At 40.1% G+C, this 21,362-nt stretch overlaps 1 protein-coding gene across 1 annotated transcript in view; it reads right to left on the bottom strand.

The window, feature by feature from the left end:
- Positions 1-21,362, bottom strand: part of CORIN (corin, serine peptidase) — a 234,581-nt gene that overhangs the window by 76,611 nt on the left and 136,608 nt on the right. Inside the window, 1 exon segment of the mRNA XM_045815912.2 lies at positions 9,252-9,365. Coding sequence (XP_045671868.2) covers positions 9,252-9,365 — 114 coding nt within the window.

Here is a 21,362-nt window from a genome sequence, read left to right as displayed (position 1 = left end):
TGGGTGGCTCAGTAGGTTGAGCATCTGCCTTTGGCTCAGCTCATGATCCCAGGATCTTGGGATCGAGTCCTACATCAGGCTCCTTGCTCAATGGGGAACCTGCTTCTCCTTTTGCCTGCATCTCCCCCTGCTAGTGCGCTCTCTCTCTGACAAATAAATAAATAAAATCTTTAAAAAAAAAAGAAACATATTTGTGCCTCAAAATACTATTAAGAAAATGAAAAGACAGGCCCCATACTGAAATAAATAGTTGTAAATCATGTATCTGATAAAGGACTTACATCCAGAATAGATACAGAACTCCTACACTCAATAATAAGACAACTCAATTACAAACACACAAAAGAACTGAATAGAAAGTCTTCACAGAAGACATACGGATAGCTAACAAGCACGTAAAAAGGTGCTCAATATAATTAGACATTAAGGAAATGCAAATTAAAACCACGATGAGGTACTATTACACATCCCCTAAGATGGCTATAATAATAATTTTTTAAAAACAGAAAATACCAAGCATTGGCAAGGATTTTGAGAAGCTGAAGCTCTCATATATAGTTGGTGGGGAAGTAAAATAATAATGCCACATTAGAAAGCAGTACAGCGGCTTTTCATAAAGTTAACTATAACCGAATCACACAATTTATGAATCCCATCCTTAGAAATCTACCCGAGAAATGAAACATACATCCAGACAAAAACTTGTATGTAAATGTTCATAGTAGCATGACTTATAATAGCCAAACATTAGAAACACTCCAAATGCTCACCAGCTGGTGAATGAATAATCAAAATAGAAAATACTCAAATGATGAAATACTATCCAGCAATTTAAAGTACCACACTATTGATATGTGTGACAGCACAGATGAACCTCAAAACCATTATGCTAAACAAAGGAACCAGATATGAGCCATTTATGAAATTATGAAATTCCTGGAAAAAGAACACTTACAGAAACAGAAATCAGTTCTGTGGCTGGAGGGGTGGGAGTGGGGACTGACTACAAATAGGTGGGAGGGAAATCTGAGGGGAGATGAAGAAGTTCTAGAAGTGGATTGTAGTGGTGGTCATACAACTCTATAAATTTACTAAAAATCAATGGGATAACATATGGCATGGAAATTGTACCTCAATAAAGCTATAAAATGTTAAATTAATATGTGTAAAGAAGCTGGCATTTAATAGAAATGAGATTGCTTAAATGTATTATCTTTTCTCTTATTTAAAGTAAACTCAGTTTAATGATCAATATAGTCCAGTCTCCTGAATTCTCGCTGATTGTTCCTCCTCAAGCGTAAGTCTGCATCTCACATGACTGGTGATAGGTACCTCTTCACTCTAACATCCCGAAGTCTACAGTAATCCCTTATCAAAATTCTTGGGCATTGATCAGTTCAACTGTTAGCCACATACATTAAAATATCTACTCACATGAATTATAAACTTCTATTTCCTGAAGGCGTCTCCTAGGAAGCTACTTGAATACTTTTAGAATTACATCACTTAAAAAGTGTAGTGAGCCTTAAGTACCATCTGTTCAGTGCCTACACTAAAAGGGTGTGTATGTGAACAACACACACACGTGCTTCACATATGCTCACACTTGTACACACGCAGAACTTTGTAAGTACTTTTAATTTTTTATTTCCTCCAGGCTGAATAATTTTAATAACAAGGATGACCATCGTAAGGGAAAATAAAGAACTAAATAGAGTCCCAGTTTTCACCTGAACAGTACTATTTCCTCCCGTTCAGCAGAGGGCGCTAACTCTCCACCCTGCGTCCCGCTGCCGCGCGGGCAACTACCGCACTGGTACTACCTGAGTCAAGAAAGTGTTACAACTTTGGTTCTCCAGCCCACTGAGCAGAGTTGAGGAATTTGTGTGTCAAAATATATACATCTCCTTGGGAAGTTTTAAAAGGCCTTTTTGATTTTTGTTTTGTTTTTTCATCTAGAATACTCTGGTGGGAAGTTTTGAATCAGTATGCTAGAATCAGCAACAACCAAGGGTCTCAACTTGACCTTTAGTGCAAAAGTATTTGCATTCCCCAGAAGAGGAGGTGGGGTGGAGGGGGTGACATATTTTAAACCATATGAGTTAATTTTTTTTTTTTTAGGCAGTGCACTTATATTTTTTTTGACGGTTAAAACTGGGGAATCAAATACTCCTTTTAGAATCTGATTAACCTTGGAACACACCAAAAATTTCCAAAGATTCATGCAACCCCTCTGTGAGGCCCAAAACCTTGGTAATTCATATTAAAACACCCTGTTGTAGATATTTTTTAAATGAATGCTGTCATTTATTAAATTATTTCATAAAAATAAGCATTTATTTCATAAAGGGAGATGACTCAAGCATTTTTTTAAATTCCTTATTATTCACACAGGTGCAGATTCAACTTTCCATTATTATGACTTACTTGGTTAGAAGCCATTTGCAGAGTTTAGATACAAAACTAGCTGCAGTGGGAAAACAGCTTGTTACTTCCCTGCAGTCTGTGTGATTAGTAAACACACAAAACCTTAACCGGAGGCACTTTGAGGCAGAAATGAATAGCAAATAGCAAAGACCACAGTGCCTCCTTTTATTGGAATAAATGTTTATTTGAACTATAAAGAGATGTTGTCAGCATACTTTAGGGCCAACAAATCAAAATTTTCGAAAGCTTTTTGCTACGACTTTCTTGCTCCATACAAGCGTAATTTTACATAACCTACAGTAGATGTTTTTCTAGACACAGATTTTTTTTCTTAATGAGTACCTGATACAAAATGTCACTTCTGAAGTTCTTGCATGTTGATATTCATTTCAGGTTGGCATCTTACACTAGTAACATTTCTTCCCCTCAAGATTATCCTTAAATTAAAGGAGACAGCTAAAGAACAGAAGACCTTTTATCAAGAGCTTCATTCATTTAGCTCAGTCTTTCTGAGTCTATAAACATAGTTGTGTTGCCTCAACTCAAGATTCTAGTATGAATGCTCAATTTCCACCCAGAGGCGCCCTCATTTTGAGATGACCAGAGAGGTTACATGGTTTGCCCGCAGTTGCCCAGCTCGCTACAGTTACCTGGGCTTCTTGACTATTGACTTCTAGCCCTAAAGGAAGACTTCTCCGCAGCAGTACTTCTGAGCATTTGGAGTAATTCTTTGTCGTGAGGACTGTGGTGTGCACTGTAGGACGCTGAAGAGCATCTCTGGCCTCTACCCACTGAACGCCAGTACTACCTCCTCCAATCTCCACACTTGGGACAATCAAGTGTGTCTCCATACATTGCAAAATGTCCCCTGGGGGGCAACACAGCCCTCACTTCTGAACCACTGAATTAGATTTTCCAAACATCCCCCGTGTCCAAGGCCTAGGTTCAATCCCATCTTCCATCAGCTTTCTCCACATGGATATAACTCCTCGAGAGCCTGCCCTTGTCTGTACTCAAAGGACCTATCTTTTTGTTGACACCAATCTTCTTTTTCTTTGTGACCTCTCGTCTATTATATTTGCTCTAAAGCACCGTATTCAATCATCTCCATGTTTACATGTTAGATTAGACTCAGAGATTCCCGAGGAAAGAAACCATGTCTTAACAGTCTTTGTGCTTCTTGGGTTTCTAGAACGTGCTTCACACGTAGCAGGAATTCAAGAATATTCAATAGTTTTATTGATAACGTGTAACAGTTGTTACTAAACAGAAGTGAATTTTCCAGACATCTGAAGCTTCCTCTTTCAGTGTAGAATTTAATATTTTCCTTTTTATTATTTTGATGGCAATATTTCTGGTATTTACTTGTATCCCTGCCTTAGTAAAAAGAATATAGTAAAAGCAGTCATTTTTAGTGATTCAGAAACATCACCTGGAATACCAGGTTTTTATTTTGTGCCGTTTGGGTCGCCTCCTTTCTAAAATAGCTTCATGTGGTGCTGGTTTTAAAACCAGCAGATATTTGGGGTGCCTAGGTGGCTCAGTGGGTTATGCGTCTGACTCTTGGTTTCGGCTCAGGTCATGATCTCAGGGTCATGAGATCAAGCCCCACGTCCAGCTCCACACTCAGTAGGGAGTCTGTTTCTCTCTCTCTCTCTCTCTCTCTCCCCCTGACCCTTCCACCCCCAGATAAATAAATAAAAATCTATAAAAGAAGTAAATACATAAATAAATAATAAAGCTGTTGTGGCTATTTTATGTTTCTGTTTCCTCTGCAGCGCATCCCCTGACCTTTATCAGCCGTCCCCATGACTTCCAGTGGTCATCCTTTACAGCCTGGAGGTGAGAGGCGCTGGGCAGGGGTGGATGGAGGGGAGGTAGGGGGTGGAAGGGAGGGAAGATGTGGTGAATGAGATCACAGTAACCACAACAGTAACCATAAATCCTAGCACTCTTTCAGCATTATCGCATGTCAGACAATGGTCTATGTGCTGCAGAGGCAACAGTTCATTACTCTGCACAAGAGCTCTAGGGACAGCTACTGTTACTGTCTCCATTTTACTGATGAGGACACCGAGGCCCAGAGAGATGGAATGACTTGCCCAGGTTCACAGGAGCAGGAAATGGTAAAGAAGAGATAGGAACCCAGGCAGCCTGACTCAAGAGCTTACAGGAGTAATCACTATGCTTTGTGGTAATTAGTATAATTAATTGTACTTAGAATAAGTAGTTAACACAGCATAATTAGTAGGTAGTATAATTAGTATAATATGTCATATAATTATACTAAAATATAAGTCAACCAATTTTACCCCAATTCGAGTAAATGGTTTCCAAAAGTATTTGACAGTGATTTTATGTGGCCTAGAATATGTGGACTTCGTGGCAGCTGTTTTCTTTGTGACAACCATTTTCCTTGAAGCCGTTTTCTTTGTGACAGCCATTATTCATTGGCTAAGCACTAGCTATGTACCAGACACCATTCTAGAGCTGGTTATAGAATCAGAAGATTACAGAATGTGAGCAACAAAAGACACACCGGACACCCTCCATTCCAGTGGCTTCAAATCTGGCTGCATGTTAGAATTACCCGGGCAGTTCTGCAAAGGTACTACTGCTGGGCTCCGGCTCCAGACCAACTGAATGAGGATCCCTGCAGGTGCGGCTTCCTGCAAATGCTATTGTGCATATGGCCTCGATGACAACGAAAACCAGGAATAGAGAGGTAGCCTGCCTCAAGTCACAGAGTTAGAAATTTCTAAAAGAAAACTTTTCTTAATTTTTGAAAATCTTTTCACTATGCCACTACCATTGTTCCAGGTGGTTGAAATGCATTCATTCTATAAACACTTGGGAAGAGACTGAGAAAGGACATAATTAGTTAGGGAAGAGGGTCAGTAAGGAGTCCCAGATACTTGGCTTGCCTGTGTAATAGACAATTGTCTCCCAAAGTTTAACAGAGTATCCAAACTAAATATTTTTCTCTCATATAAATGATCAGAAGATAATTGTTCACCAAGTCCAAACTTACATGGACAAGAATGAGATCTTGCCATTTGTAGACAACATGGGTGGACCTTGAGGGCTCAGTGAAATAAATCAGACAGAGAAGGACAAATACCATATGATTCATTTATATGTGGAATCATTCTGTCATCTTTTGATTCTATAACCAGCTCTAGAACAGTGTCTAGTACAAACAAACAGAAACAGAATCATAAATACAAAGAAAAAACTGGTGATTGCCAGAGGGGAAGGGGTAAGGGATGGGTGAAATAGGAGAAGGGGATTAAGAGGTACAACTTCAGTGATAAAGTAAGTAAGTCATGGACATGAAAAGTACAGCATAGGCAATATAGTCAACAATACTGTATGGGGACAGATGGTGACTACACTTGTGCTGAGCACTGAGTAACGTACAGAACTGGCGAATCAGTGTGTTGCACACCTAAAACTAATACAACATTGTGTGTCAATTACACTTCGATAGAAACAAGCAAACAAATAATAGAGGACCAGGTTCAACCCTTGCACTCTGAACCACTGGCAAATTCCTTCATGACTCAACCTCAGCTCTGCATCTGTACAAAAGGGGTAATACCTCCTTTGCTAAAAATACATCAAGTCATGTAAATAGGTGCTTCTAGCATAGTTGATTAGGGGATTCACAAATAATAATTCCCTCCCTTCCTTTCTCTGAAGGCAGCCCTCCTCCTCCGATACCTGCCAGCATCCTGGGAGCCGGCACATCCTTCTGCTCCTGGTTAGGAATGCCCAGCAGAGCTTCCTTCTCCCCTCAGGAGTATGTAAGCTGCATTCACGCTCTGATTTGCATCCATGCCCTATTTCAGACTTAGACTATTCCTTCACCACAGGGTGGTGACAGTGGGAGGGTGTCACCCTCAGTAAATGACTGAAATGCCACAGGCACTGAATGTTAAAACTCTGAGTCGAATGCCCTTGTAAGTTCGGAAACAATTACATGCGCAGCTTTCAAGGTGTAACTAAGCATTTTCACAGACAAATTTTCTGAAGGGATGTATTATATTTCCTCCACTCACCAAACCACTTGGGTGTTAGTTAAGTATGCTCATGAGGAAAGCCCATATCTTCCTTAATAAACTCTTCGGCTCCTAGGACATGCTGTATACCTTACAGAATAGTAATACCTTGTTTGTTCAGTCACTGACTAAGAAAATCTACTCCTTCCAATTCAATTCAACCGATGCGGCAGCAATCTCTTACTGTTTAAAGTGCAATGCTTGATGCGCAGGTGCAACCAAGGAACATAATGAGGAGCCAGGGTGGGCCCACCACTGGGGTAGAGGCACACGCAGAATTTTAATAATCTCCCATGCGCCATATTGGGAGATAAGGAAAACAGTCCACCACCTTTCCCATAAATTGGATATAATTCTATTGAACCATTTTATTATTTATTTATTTATTTTATGGATGTAAATGTTTTATTATTAAGCTTACTAAGGGGATTCAGCATCTCTATATATTGACTGTATTTTTTAAAAATATTTTTTTATTAATTATGTTAGTCATCATACAGTACATCCCTGGCTTTTGATGTAAAGTTCGATGATTCATTAGTTGCGTATAACACCCAGTGCACCATGCAATACGTGCCCTCCCCACCACCCATCACCAGCCTATCCCATTCCCCCACCCCCCTCCCCTCTGAAGCCCTCAGTTTTCTATTGAACCATTTTAAATTCCCTACTGTGGGTGCTCTAGAAAATATTCCCTCCTAAGTCCACAGCAATACTCCCTAATATAAGTATACATCCTATGAAAATGTTTTTCATGTAAAATCATATGCTACAGGTTTTTCTGAAGAGAGAATTCCAAATTATAAAAACAAATGTCTTAGTGAAAACATTACCAAAATACGGTGGCATACCTGAAATTCCACAGGATGCTACATATTACACAAAAGGAAAAAAAGAATGTGTGAACAATAAATAAATAAATAAAGGTGGGGGTGTATATGAACAAATAGTTTTGAGGAAAATGAATGTCTTTTTTTTAAACTGTAACATTTTGTGAATATGTATTACAACTCTCTAAAAAGTAGATTTGATAGTATGTTTCGAATTTATTTTTTTTCAAGCAATTTTCAGGGCTCAGGTACTATGGAATACCAGTTTGGGGAACATTGACCTGAAATATTACCATAATAAAATGCCTTTCGAAACTTACGATAAATAAGCATCCTAACCCTTCACATGGAAGAAGACATGTTCCACCAGGCAAACAGACCTCAAGAACCTTTCAATTAAGGTCAACAGTTATGAGCTCTTATACACCCTTGGCAACTCCTACACAGAGTAAAACACAGCTTTTCCCATGGTAACTTTGGCTGATTATAAAACCATTAAAAAGCAATTAGAACACAATTGCATGTGGCTCTGCTTTGGAGGCAAATCCTGCAATGTATTATTGAGGCTAATTTTTCCTTCTTATCTGTTGCATAAGTGCAAAACAACTTGAAAGCTAAAAAATATATATAGTATATGCTATATACAATATGTGTATACGTGTGTGTGTGTGTGTGTGTGTGTGTGTGTGTGTTATGGACAGAATGTTTATGTCCTCCCAAAATGTGTATGTTGAAGTCTTAACTCCCAAATAACTGTATTTGGAGACAAAACTGTAAGGGTTAAATGAGGCCATAAAGGTGGGGCCCTAATCTAATAGTACCCTTATAAGAAGAGGAGGAGATCCTCTCCTTCGCCCTCTCTCCCTCCCTCTCTGCCTCCAAAGAGGTCAAGTGAGCCCAGAGGAAAACAGAAACTGCCTACAAGCCAAGAAAAGAACTCTCACCAGAGACTGAACCTTGTTGACCTTGACCTTAGACTCTCCGTCCTCAGAACCCTAGGAGAATAAATTTCCCCTGTTTAAACCATGTGGTCTGTGGTATTTTGTACGGCAGTCTAAGCAGATTAGGACAGCATTAGACAAACCACCAAACAATTCAATCAAAACAACTAATCAAATCCATAGTAAATAAATTGACGACACGTTTATGGCTGAGTCTGTCAATGCATGGATGTAAAGTAGTTAGCACCACGGGCTATCACCGGGTTTAGAGAAAGCAGAAACAAGCAAGAGGCTTTGCATCTGCTGTGTCAGGAATGTCAAGGATCAGGAGGGTGAAACACTGACCTGTTGAAAAGGACCTTTTTAAGAAAGCTGACCTTTATTTTGTTTCCCAGAGTCCACAGTGTCTCATGGTTCATTCCCCCTTCTGTTTACCCCCCATTCATTCTTCCCTTCCTTCTCCTACCGATCTTCCTATTTCCTCTGTTCCATAAATGAGTGAAGCCGTATGATAAGGGGTAGTAAGGAGGGCACGTATTGCATGGTGCACTGGGTGTTATACACAAATAATGAATCATGGAACATTGCATCAAAAACGGGATGTACTGTATGGTGACTAATATAAAAAATAAAAATTATTTTTAAAAAAGCTGACCTTTAGACTCATTAAACTTCCAAAACAAAAACAAAAGCCTCACCCAAACAAAATAAAAAGCCTGCCTCCAATTTTAAGCCACTTGATGCAAAACACGTTTCCATTGCGACCTCCGGCTCTTGAGTTCCAAACGGAATCGCGCCTTTGAAAGGTGCGCAAACACACTGGCTGAGCCACGTTTGCTCACGTCAGAAAGGCAAACTAACAGTAGTCTCCGCCAACGCCGGCGGTTGTCAGGGTCTGACGGCGGAATGGTTTCGGTTTCCAGGCCCCTGCCCCGGATGCCCCCCCTCCGCCCCCGCGCCCCGCCCCCACCGACCCCGCGCCCCGCGCCTACTGCAATGCGCCTCGTCGCTCCAGTCGTCGCAGTCGTTGTGCCCGTTGCACTGCAGCTTCCCGGGCACGCAGAGCCCGCTGGCGCACAGAAAGCTGTCGCCCCCTCCGCAGAGCGCTGGAAAAGAAGGGCAGGGAGACCATGTCAGAATAAGCCCTTTTCCTTTAAAAATCAGGAGAAACAAAGAACAGCAAGAAAACCCTCCCTGCTCTTCAAGATTTGTTTCCAAATCCCCTCACCGAGTTTTCTTGGGGCCCTCTAGGACGTTAGCTGTGAAATTACCTGGGAAGGACACAAACAAGTGTTTGCCTGAGAAAAGCAAAAGAAAACTCCCCAGGGGGCTTGCAGCCTGAGAGGTTTCCATGCTCAGAGAAGAGGGGAGCTTTAGCAATTGCGCAACTTATGTGGGGGGGAAATACCGAATGTGAGTCTTTTTCTTAATAACTGGAGGTTATCTAAAAATGAAGTGCAATTAGTTAAACAAACATAAAAAAAAAAGCCACCACAATCCTCTCTCCTTCTAAAACGCTACTCAATGTTGCACAGAAAAAGTTACAGTAAAAAGAGTCGATTGTGTACTTGAACCAAGCCTAGAGACCCTCTGCCCCGTAGTGAAATATATTTACTTGCCTTAAAAAAAAAATGCCAGTTAAAAATTTCTGAGTCTATTTTGGAAGAAGGAATGTGAAGTAACATTAGCTGATAATTTTTTCAGTTTTTTTCGTTAACACAGTTACATTTTGATATTTTTTGCTTTTAGTGTTATGGTGCTATTTATTTATTTTGGGGGGAGGTCTTCATTTCCTTTTTTTAATAATTTTTTATTATGTTAGTCACCATACAGTACATCCTTAGTTTTTGATGTAGTGTTCCACGAGGTGCTTTTTTAAATCAAAATTTGACAAATATTCAATTGTTTCAAAATTACAGCTGACCATATAGGTAAGATAAAACTCTAGAAAGATTTTTTTAAGGAAAATCATTAACAAAAGGAAAAATCAGGGGTGCCTGCGTGACTCAGTAGATGAAGTGCTCCACCTGACCTCAGCTCAGGTCTTGATCTCAGGGTGATGAGTTCAAGCCCCACCTTGAGCTCCAGACTGGGTGTGGAGCCTACTTTAAAAAAAGGTAGGGGGGATCAGTTCCTTTTCAAAATAAAATGGGTGTTAAAATATAGTTAAATATTTGGTAATGTGCATCAAATGCCTTTAAAGTGCACCTTTTAACCTTTAACCAAGCATCTTATTTCTTGGACTGCATACAAAGGAAATCATTATTAATAAGTTCAAGTTTTTATTTTTAAGGATATTCATACCATCAGGATTTATAATAAGGAAATGATAAAATAACAACCATGCAACAGTAGGGGGTTGGTTAAATAAATTTTGCTACTTTCATAATAAATACTGTTATAGCCATTGAAAAGTATCCTGCAGAAAATACTTGATGTCTGGGGACAAAGTTCAAGATAATTTGAGTGGAAAAACACCACCATTTGACACAAAAGAGGAAACTACAATTTGGCCTAGAAAGAAGTGTATCAAAGGTTACCATGATTACCCCTTGTATTAGGATTAAAAGTAATTTTTATTTTCTTCATTTTATTTTACTCTGTATTTTACAAATGTTCTTATAATGACGGTGTCTTTTTAATTGAAATATAATTGACACATAACATTATATTAGTTTCAGGTTATTATACAGGATAATAATTCAGTATTTGTATGTACAGCCAAATGATCACCTCAGTAAGTCTGGTTACCATCCACCATCATTACAAATTTTTTTTTCCTTGTGATGAGAACTCCTAAGACTTACTCTCTTGGCAGCTTGCAGATATGCATTGCAATATTATTGACTACAGTTACCATTCTGTACATTACATCCCCATGACTTACTTTATAACTGTAAGTTTGTACCTCTTGACCCCCATTCACCCCCATTTCATTCACACCCAACCACCCTCCCCTCTAGAAACCATCATTCTGTTCTCTGTGTTTTGTTTTGTTTTGTCTCGTTTGTTCCTTTGCTTTGTTTTTTAGATTCCACATGTAAGTGAGATCATATGGTATTTGTCTTTCTCTGTCTGACTTATTTCACTCATCCTAATACCCTCCAGGTCCACTCATCTTGTTACAAATGGCAGCATCTCATTCTTTTTTCTTGGCTGAATAGTATTCCTTTACACATACACACACACACCCCACATTTTCTTTATCCTTTCATCTATTGATAGCCACTTAGGTTGTTTACAGACCTGGGCTTTTGTAAATACTGCTGTGATGAACATAGGGGTACATACATCTTTTCAGTTTAGTGTTTTCCTTTCCTTCAGATAAACATCCAGAAATGGAATTACTACGTCGAATGGTAGTTCTATTTTTAATTTTTTGAGGAACTTCCATATTATTTTCCATAGTGGCTGCACCAATTTACATTCCCACCAAAAGTCCAGGAGGGTTTCCTTTTCTGCCCCCCCCCCTTCCTTTCTTTCTTGTGGTGTCCTTCTCTGTTTTTGGTAACAGGGTAATGCTGGCCTTGTAAAATGAATTTGGAAGTATTCTTTCCTCTTCAATTTTTTGGAAGAGCTTGAGAAGAATAGGTATTAAATCTTTAAATGTTTGGTAGAATTCACCAGCAGAGCCGTCTAATCCTAAACGTCTGTTCGTTGTCGGGAGGTTTTGATTACGGATTCATCTTTCTTGTAATTGGTCTGTTCAGATTTTTGATTTCATTATTCAGTCTTGGAAGATTGTCTGTTCAGGAATTTATCCCTTTCTTCTAGGTTGTCCAATTTGCTGGCATATACTTGTTCATAATTTCTTGAGACCCTTTATATATTTCTTTTTTTTTTTTTTTTTAAAGATTTTATTTATTCATGTGACAGAGAGACAGCCAGCGAGAGAGGGAACACAGCAGGGGGAGTGGGAGAGGAAGAAGCAGGCTCATAGCGGAAGAGCCTGATGTGGGACTTGATCCCAGATCGCCAGGATCACGCCCTGAGCCGAAGGCAGACGCCTCAACGACTGCGCTACCCAGGCGCCCCCCCTTTATATATTTCTGTAGTATCAGTTGTAACTTCGCCTCTTTCGTTTCTGATTTTACTTATTTGAGCCCTCTCTCTTTTTCTCTTGGTGAGGATAAAGATCTTTCAATGTTGTTTACTTTTCAAAGATCAAACTCTTAGTTTCACTGATCTTTTCCATTATTTTTAATCTCTACTTTGTTTATTTCTGCTTTGATCTTTGTTATTTCTTTCCTTCTACTATCTTTGAGCTTTATTTCTTTTTCTTTTTCTAGTTCTTTAGATGTAAGTTTAGGTTGTTATTTGGGATTTTTCTTTTTCTTTTTTTTTTTTTTTAAAGATTTTATTTATTTATTTGACAGAGAAAGACAGCCAGCGAGAGAGGGAACACAAGCAGGGGGAGTGGGAGAGGAAGAAGCAGGCTCCTAGCAGAGGAGCCTGATGTGGGGCTCGATCCCAGAACGCCAGGATCACGCCCTGAGCTGAAGGCAGACGCTTTACGACTGCGCCACCCAGGCGCCCCTATTTGGGATTTTTCTTGTTGCTTGGGGTAGGCCTCCATTGCTATGAACATCCTTGATTTAATCACATATATATGACTTTTCCAGTTTTCTTTTTTGATTTCTAGTTTCACACTGTCGTGGTCAGAAAAGATACTTGATATGATTTCAATCTTCTTAAATTTATTAAGACTTGTTTTGTGGCCTAACATAAAATCTATCCTGGAGAGTGTTCCATGTGCGTTTGAGAAAAGTATATATTTTGCTGCTTCTGGATGGAATGTTCTATAAATATCTATTAAGTCCATCTGGTCTAATATATCATTTAAGGCCAATGTTTCTTTATTGATTTTTTTGTCTAGATAAACTACCCATTGATGTCAATGGGATATTAAAGGCCCCTCCTACCAACATTGCACAAGGGTTTCCTTTATTCCACATCCTCACCAACATTTGTTAATTCTTGTCTTTTTGATAATAGCCTTTTTTTTGAGAGAGAGAGAGAGACTGAGTGGGGAGGGAAAGAGGGAGAAGGAGCGAGAGAATCCCAAGCAGGCCCCATGCCCAGAGCAGAGCCTGATGCAGGGCTCAATCAAACAACCCTGAGATCATGACCTTAGTTGAAATCAAGAGTCAGACACTTAACTGCGCCACCCAGACGCCCCTTGATAACAGCCATTCTAACAGGTGTGAGGTGGTGTCTCCTTGTGCTTTTGATTTGCATTTCCCTGATGATGAGAGATGTTGAGCATCTTTGCATGTGTCTGTTGGCCACCTGTATGTCTTTGGGAAAATGTCTATTCGGATTTTCTATCCATTTTTAATAAATTAATCCATTATTTTAATTCCAGTATAATTAACATACAGTTAATTAATTAATTATATTACTTTCAGGTACACTCTAGTGATTCAACAATTCTATACAGTACTCAGTGCTCATCACAATAAGTGTCCTCTTAATCTCCTTCATCTACTTCACCCATCCTCCCACCCGCTTCCCTTTTGGCAACCACCAATTTATTCCCCATATTTAAGAGTGGGTTTTTGTTTGTCTCTTTTTTTCTTTGTTCATTTGTTTTGTTTCTTTGTTTCCACATATGAACGAAATCATATGGTATTTCTCTCTCTGTCTGACTTATTTCACTTAGCATTATACTCTCTAGATCCATCCATTTTGTTGCAAATAGTAAGCCTTCATTCTTTTTTATGACTGAGTAATATTCAATTGTATATATATAACCACATCTTTTGTATCCATTCATCTATGGACGGACATGTCGGTTGCCTCCGTATCTTGGCTATGTAAATAATGTGGCAGTAAACATAGGGGTGCGTGTATCTAGTCTGCCAAGAACTGTCTCTCTACTAGTTACAGTTCTGTGGTACCCAGGAATGCCTCCTTCTCAACACCAGAGCCCGGTGATTAAGGGGCATCCCCTATGCAGACTGTGTGCACCTGCTGGCTTCGGCAAGGGAGTGGGGAAGTGCAGGGTGAGGCATGAGGCAGAGCTTGGGGCTGGGCATGTCACTGGCTTTCATGATGTTTTACTTTTTTAATCAGAAAAAAAAGCTAATTTTTTCATGAGTTCTCAGTTCAGAGTAACAGCAAATAAATACAACTCTTGAAAACTTCTATGTCTCTTGTCCCCGCCCCCCCACAAAAGATAGTGTGATCACTTGTGTGGCCAGTTGCCTGCTCACTGTCACCACTCCCTGAACGATATATTCCTTGACGAAATGAACTTTGTCGGCTAACTAAAGGGAACCGAGAAATACAGAATATTTTAACTCAGATTTAGAAATACGGAAAAGTACTGACTGAATGTTCCAGGCAGTGAAGCCCAGGTCTGTCACATTTCCCTTGTTCCTGGGCCCTTGGAGAGTGGCTGGCACTCAGGAGATTCTTAGTTAATATATGATGGGGAAAAGTCACTTCAATCCCAATAAAATACCATATATTGCCAAAAAAACAAAGAAAAAATGTAATTAATGAATTATTTTCCAATGCTATTAAAGAAATCAGAATTTTGATTTGCTGAACATTAAGTACTCATTGATTTAATTGAGTTTCTTATGATGGTACTTCATGTGTAATCAGCATAAGCTCAACAACAAATGTCTGGTTTTCCATTACATGCCACCATTTCAGTATCAATACAAATGACACCTATGGACTTCAACTGCCAAAATATGAAACACGTTTATATGTCAAATAGCCTTAGACGATTCAGCACAGGACTGCATTGCTATTACCTACAAATACAGACTTCTAAAAGGGACGCAGGAAACCAGATATAAAATAAGAATCCAAAACACTAAGATTTTACTGGCCAGTCTATACAATATCCTCTCTCTAGGGTTGAGAGAAAATTTGCAAGGCGTAAGTGTTTATCCTATTGTTGAGATTGTTTCTGTGTTATATTAAAGAGTGCAGAAATTCCATCTGTCTGCATTTCAGCAGCTGCAATGCTTCAGAAGAATAATTGCATTCCCCACCTTATGGCTCTGATGATTCCTTGAGAAATGTAGCTGAAAGTTCAACATTACATAGCTCCTAACATTTAGGTTTCATCTTTAAGACCCCATATATTTTATTCCAGTAAAGTCATTTCTTGTGTATGGATATATCAAATCTGGATCAAATTTAAAACATAGCATTGTTTGCATTGTTCTGATTATTGATATCCCCCTGTCTTGGCTGATTCCACAAAACTGACTTCTTTTTTGTGGTTCCTCAGTGGGAGGTGTGGCTGCCCTTGGTTTTAGGACATTGTAAATTGTTTCTTTATTCTTATTCTTTCTTTAGAAGTTCATAGTTTCATTAATTGACATTATTTTTAGAAACTTAGGATAATCTTTGTATACTTTCTGTTTGATGTCTCCTTAACTTGTATTCAGAATTTCCACTTTCTTTGTGTGAAACTGTTTGACTAGCCAAGTACTTCAAACATATGTTATCTGGAATTTCCAAAGAGCCCCCCATAAAGTAGACAGGCAGGCATTCTATCACAACTTTCTTAGGGGAAATGATGATTTACAAATAAAGAAACTGGAGTGCCATGTGGTTAAGACAACAATTGCCCAAAGTCATATATGGAGCCACGCAGACACAGAATCATGAGGTCTGAGCTTCACCCCCAGTCCTCCATGCCACACGCATGCCCTGTTCCTTGTCCAGGGCATCTGTGTAGTTGTCTGATTTGTGGTCAGTTCAAAGGCATCAGGTTCAAGTAAAAGTTCACGTTTGTCTTTATTTTTCAGGTGATTTGGACTAAATGAGATGACATTGTCTCTCACCTCTGGGTTTTTTGGAGACTACCCTGAGAGAGCTCATAACAAGTTTCTGTAGAGATTTTTCAATCATAAATTTTACATTCTTATAACAATCATCTTCATTCAAACAGCCTTTTGACTTAGCCCTTAAGGTGACAAAGGAAGATTTCTTGAGGAGAAGACATGCTATACAATCTTGATACCATTTCCACTAACATCATCTATAATTCTAAGAGGTACATGTTGGACTTTAAATAGATGACAGATTGATCAATGGAAGAGTCATTGGTTAATTGAACATATAGTTACTGGGTGTTTACTATGTGCTAAGCATTATTCTAGAGATACGACAGCGAAAAAACAAAAATATTTCCCTGCCTTTGTGTGGCATGTATTCTACTGATTGTAATCTGATAAAGATACTTCTACCAAGTAAAGATACTTCACCACCAAAGCTGACTTCCATTTACGCATGTGGCAACTTACCAGTATAAATGCAACGACAGCAGTGTACAAAGGTATTTTGCCTAAGACCCTAGTTTACCTTTCCAGACGATGGGAATAATTTTGAATCACCTGGACTTCAGAAGTCTCTGGATTCTGAAGAATATATACCAATGAGGATGAACAGCTCTTTGCAGTATTTTGGCCTCTGATAGATAACAGGTTGTTGAAATAACATCCATATCCTGAAATGACCTTTAGTTTTTCTACAACTGCTTCCAGCCCTCTCTGTTCTCTCTGCCTGTGTGTTATGGGCAGCATTTATATTGGCAAATGCTCTCAAGACTCTGATTGTTAATTTTTGGAGTCCCAGAAATTACCTACCAATCACTGCCTGTATAATCTCCTCATTCACCCAGTCTTTGAGCCTTTGTATACAGTCTGGAGCTCAGGTCAATCCTACCTCTGAAGAGAAAGCTGTCCTGGCATAGACTGTTATCTCCTGAGCCTATACTAAGAGCCTGTTAGCCCTTCATTCTACAGGCTGCTTGAAATCCAGTTACTGTCAACCACTATTGCTTTTTCCTTTTACAAGACTATTTGACTATATGAGAAAGCATAAGTATAATCTTTTATAGCAGCTGATACAAGAATTCCTCTTGGGGAGAGCACTGTAACTTTGGGCTGATAAAAGGATTGAGGTGAAAGATAAGAGATGAGAAAGGAGAAAGGAAATCCACGAATATGCTCAAGTAAGCAAACTTTGTCTTACCCTGCCTTCCAAGCCATACTCACTAGAACAACTTTCCTTTTGTTGAACATTAAGATGTTTGGGGTAGTTACGCATGGGTATCAGAGAACTCTGTATGAAGGGGTAAAGGAACCCCATGGGGAGAGTGAGGGGTCAGTGCTGCTGGGCACTGTCTTGGGGGAGAGATTAAAAAAATAATAATAAGAGGTTGGTTGAGTCTCCCTGAGAAGCACAGTACAGAAAACACCCTTTATAAAATGGAAATATAATGGGATATTTCAAGTTGTTTTCTGAAGAATGGGAGGTGTATTTCTTCCTCCACCTGCCATGTGGAATTAACAAAGCCTACGTTGCTCTCTAATTCTTTAACTCACTTATTTAGCCAATGTGGCCCCCTTCCAGGAGCTTGGGACACATCGTTGAGTACAGAATAGATCCCTTGTTGTGTGGAGATTGTATTCTTGGGAGACCAATACCAACAAACACAATAAATAAAAAGTTATTTCTTATAATAAATAATGAGATAATAAATGTTATTTTTAAAAGAGTCAACAGATTATGTGGGTCCCACATATTAATTAGGGTGCCAGGGACAAGCCTCATTGAAAGTTGACATTTAAACAATAACTTGAAAGAGGTGAGGGAGTTAACCAACTCTCAGGGGAAGATTTCAGCAGCAGGAAGTCACAGTGCAAAGAGTCTCAGGCAGGAGCATGCCTGGTGGGGGTGTGGGGGAACAGCAAAGAAACCTGTGTGGCCGCAGTAGAGCAAGTGGGGGAGAATATAGCAAGAGATGAAGCAGAGTGGAAGGGAGGAGTCAACTACCTGGGGCTTTGCAAGGACTTTGTAACTTAGATAAAAGTAAAGTCATTACAAGGTTTCAGTAAAAAGTGGCATGATCTGACTTATGTTTCCAAGGATCTTTTCCTGTTGTGTTGAAAATACTCTAGAGGGGCAAAGAAAGCGGTAGGAACTAGTGTTAGGAACCTAGTGAAGTTATCCAGAGAGTGATGGCGGCTTGGAGGGAGCAGCCGTAAAGGTGCCAAGACATGGTTGGATGCTGGCTGTATTTTCAAAGTAGAGCCCTTAGAGCCTGGCCCATTCAATGAGAGCAGTGAGGGAAAGACAAGAGCCAATGAGGACTTTAAGTTTCCAGCCAGCCAGATGATTGGAATTGCCATCTCCTGAAGTGGAGAAGCCAACTGGAGGAGCAAGACCGTGGGGGGAAAATCAGGAGTTGCCTTTTGGATACGTTGCATCTGACACACACAATAGACACCCAAGTAGAGATGTTGCGTAGACAGCTGGATAGATAAGTTCAAAGTCTGGGAAAGAAGATAAGACTAGACATATAAATATGTGAGTTGTCAGCATCGCAATTGAATGCCAGTGTGCCTGGATGAGATTTTGGCAATGTGAAGTCAGCGGGGACTCTGATACGAGTGGTTTCAATGGATTGAGGAGGACAAAAGTCTGCCTGCAGTATGTGGAAGAGAGAATAAGAGGAGAGGAAGCAGTGCAGAAAGGAAGGACACTTTTTTTTTTTTTTTTTTTTTTTGCTGCAGAAGAGAATAAATAGGTGGTAGATAACAAGGGAAGTGGGGTTTTTTTAAAAAGCATTTTAAAATGATTTGGTGTGAGTACATTCTTTGTGGGGGGCAGAGTGGTACTAAGTTCTGCCTACAGGTTGGCCTGGATCAAATAAATAATGATCACTCCTGACGATGCAGGAGGCCAGGGATGAAGACCCATCAACACGAGGAATATAGTCACAACCTAAAGACGAAGCCAGTCTTGTATCTGTCTGTCTAATCCTATCACTAAAAGGTGGCTTCCTCAGAAAAAGTATTTCTCTTCCAAGGTGAGAAATCCTCTCATTCTCTTCTCTACCCTCTTCAACCTCTACTAGGCATCCATTAAACATGGCGCACCGTGCCAATCACCTATAAGAGTGCTGTCGCTTGAGACCCCCAGAACTACAGACTGCTTGAAAAAAGACTTTCTTTATGATTCACAGTACTTTATATCAGCAGAAGGTATTTATTTGTTTATTTCCTCTCTCTAACTCTCCCTTCTAGAATATAAGCTCCCTGAGAGAAAGCACTGTTTCAGTTTTTCTCACTGCTGGGTCCTGAGTCTAAAATAGAATTAAATATTTGTTAAATAAATAAAAGAAGACAGAGCATGAGGTGCCTCACAAAACTAAATGATCATTCCTTTTGGGGGAGATGTTCAAAGGCAATAAACATCTTACAATTTTATTCTTCTAATTGGTAGGGAAATAAAGTGCTGATGTAACATGAAAATCCCCCCGTGTTAGTGTGGGATACTCATTCAAATCTGCAGACAGTCTGCCTTCTGGTAGCATTTGCTTGTATGGTAGGACAACGCATCGAAAGGACCCTTCTACCTAAAATAACCTTCCCACTGGCTTGTGGAGATGTGTCTAACATTCTCCCCAAAACCTACACCCACATTACTCATTCCCTAGGTTAAAATGGTGGCTTTCAGGGTGCCTTGGTGGCTCAGTCGGTTAAGCATCTGCCTTTGGCTCAGGTCACAATCCGGGGGTCCTGGGATCAAGTCCAGCATTGGGCTCCTTGCTCAGCAGGGACTCTGCTTCTCTCTCTCCCTCTGCCCCTCCCCCTGCGCTCCCTCTCTCTTTCTCTCTCTCGTTCTTTCTCTCTCTCAAATAAAACCTTTAAAAAGAAAGTAAAATAAAATAAAATAAAATGGTGGTTTTCAGATGAACCCGAGGATGCCAAGGAAAGGGGTTTTAGGGCTATGTCATGGGTTCAAGGGGTGTCTTCAGTCCCCTACTCCACTGCAGCCAGGGAGTTCAACTCTTGTGTGTTTTACACATTTCAGTCCACTGAAAATGGGTTTTTGCTGCCAAAAACAAGTTTGAAAACCCTTCACCCTGAAGATTTTAAATGTTTAGTTAAAGTCTGAGAGAGATTACACTTTAATTCTTTTCTTTTCTTTTTTTTTTTTTTTTGGATATGAATACTTAGTTCTGAATTTAATTTTAGGCTGTTGAGCTCATTATATTTAGACGTGAAAGAATGGGCTATCAGGTCGGTAGTTTCTGAGGTGGGAGTAGGGGAGTTCAGGAAAGGTATAACACGTGGGAAGAGAGAACGAGAGGTGGGACCCGGAAGCTCAAGTGTGCTCACAATGGTCCTGCCGAAGGCGTAGTGGGCCGCGTGGTTCTAACTCCATCACCCTGCGGTACAAGAAATCCACATCCCTTTACTTTTCTATATCAGATTAATTCACACTTCCCCACTCAAAAAGGTGATAGAAAATATTATTCAGGCACGTTTTGCAGGGGTTTCAGCCTCCTTAGGGTAGTGCAAGGATCCAAGGGGCTTACTTGGTACCTGGAAGAGCAGAGGAAAGGGCTCTAGCTTTCAGTTCCTCGGAGAATTGCTGACGGGCGCATGGTTCTAAGCCCCTGCTTGGGGTTTACCCTAGACAGAGCGCTCCGTTATGTCTGATTCATACTAGGGACCACCGTCAGTGTCCCCAGTGTCCAGCTTTCCTGGCTGTCCCACGCTGCCATTTCCCTCTGAGATCCTGCCTCTTCCTCTAAGTAAGTAAGCACCAGTCCCCGCTCCATGAGGGACATGGCAGAACTCAGCACACACACCTCGCACTCCAAGCCTTGGGTAATGTCTCTTACATCCCCTGCCTCCACCTCTATCTACCCCTCCAAACATCTTCCCACAATGCCACTCCGCTCTGGGTCATGCCACATGATCTCTGCTCAACCCTTCCCTCCTCAATGCTGTCTCTCTCTTCTGAAAATGCGGAAATGATAACACACATCCTTTTTGTTTTCCTAGTAGATTGCTCTATTAGGCAGATTTTTCTTTCATTACCGAGGGACCAAAGGACTCTCTATTAGCACCTTTCACCGTTCAGATCTTTGTTCCAGAACAGTATATGGTAAGTAGTTAGTAAACGACAGTTTAATAAATGCACTTAAAGAGTTCTTAACTTAGATATTCTAAAAATAGAAATACCACGGTGACTTCCTCTTTTATCATCTGTGGTGCCCATATACTTGCTGCAAAGACCAGGTAAAACCAGTTCCCACGTGTACAACTCCAGGTCCT

This window comes from Ursus americanus, chromosome 8 (genome assembly GCF_024610735.1).
Source record: "Ursus americanus isolate L20-20 chromosome 8, mUrsAme1.1.p, whole genome shotgun sequence".
Lineage (NCBI taxonomy): Eukaryota > Metazoa > Chordata > Mammalia > Carnivora > Ursidae > Ursus > Ursus americanus.
This window is presented reverse-complemented; position numbering and strand designations above follow the sequence as displayed.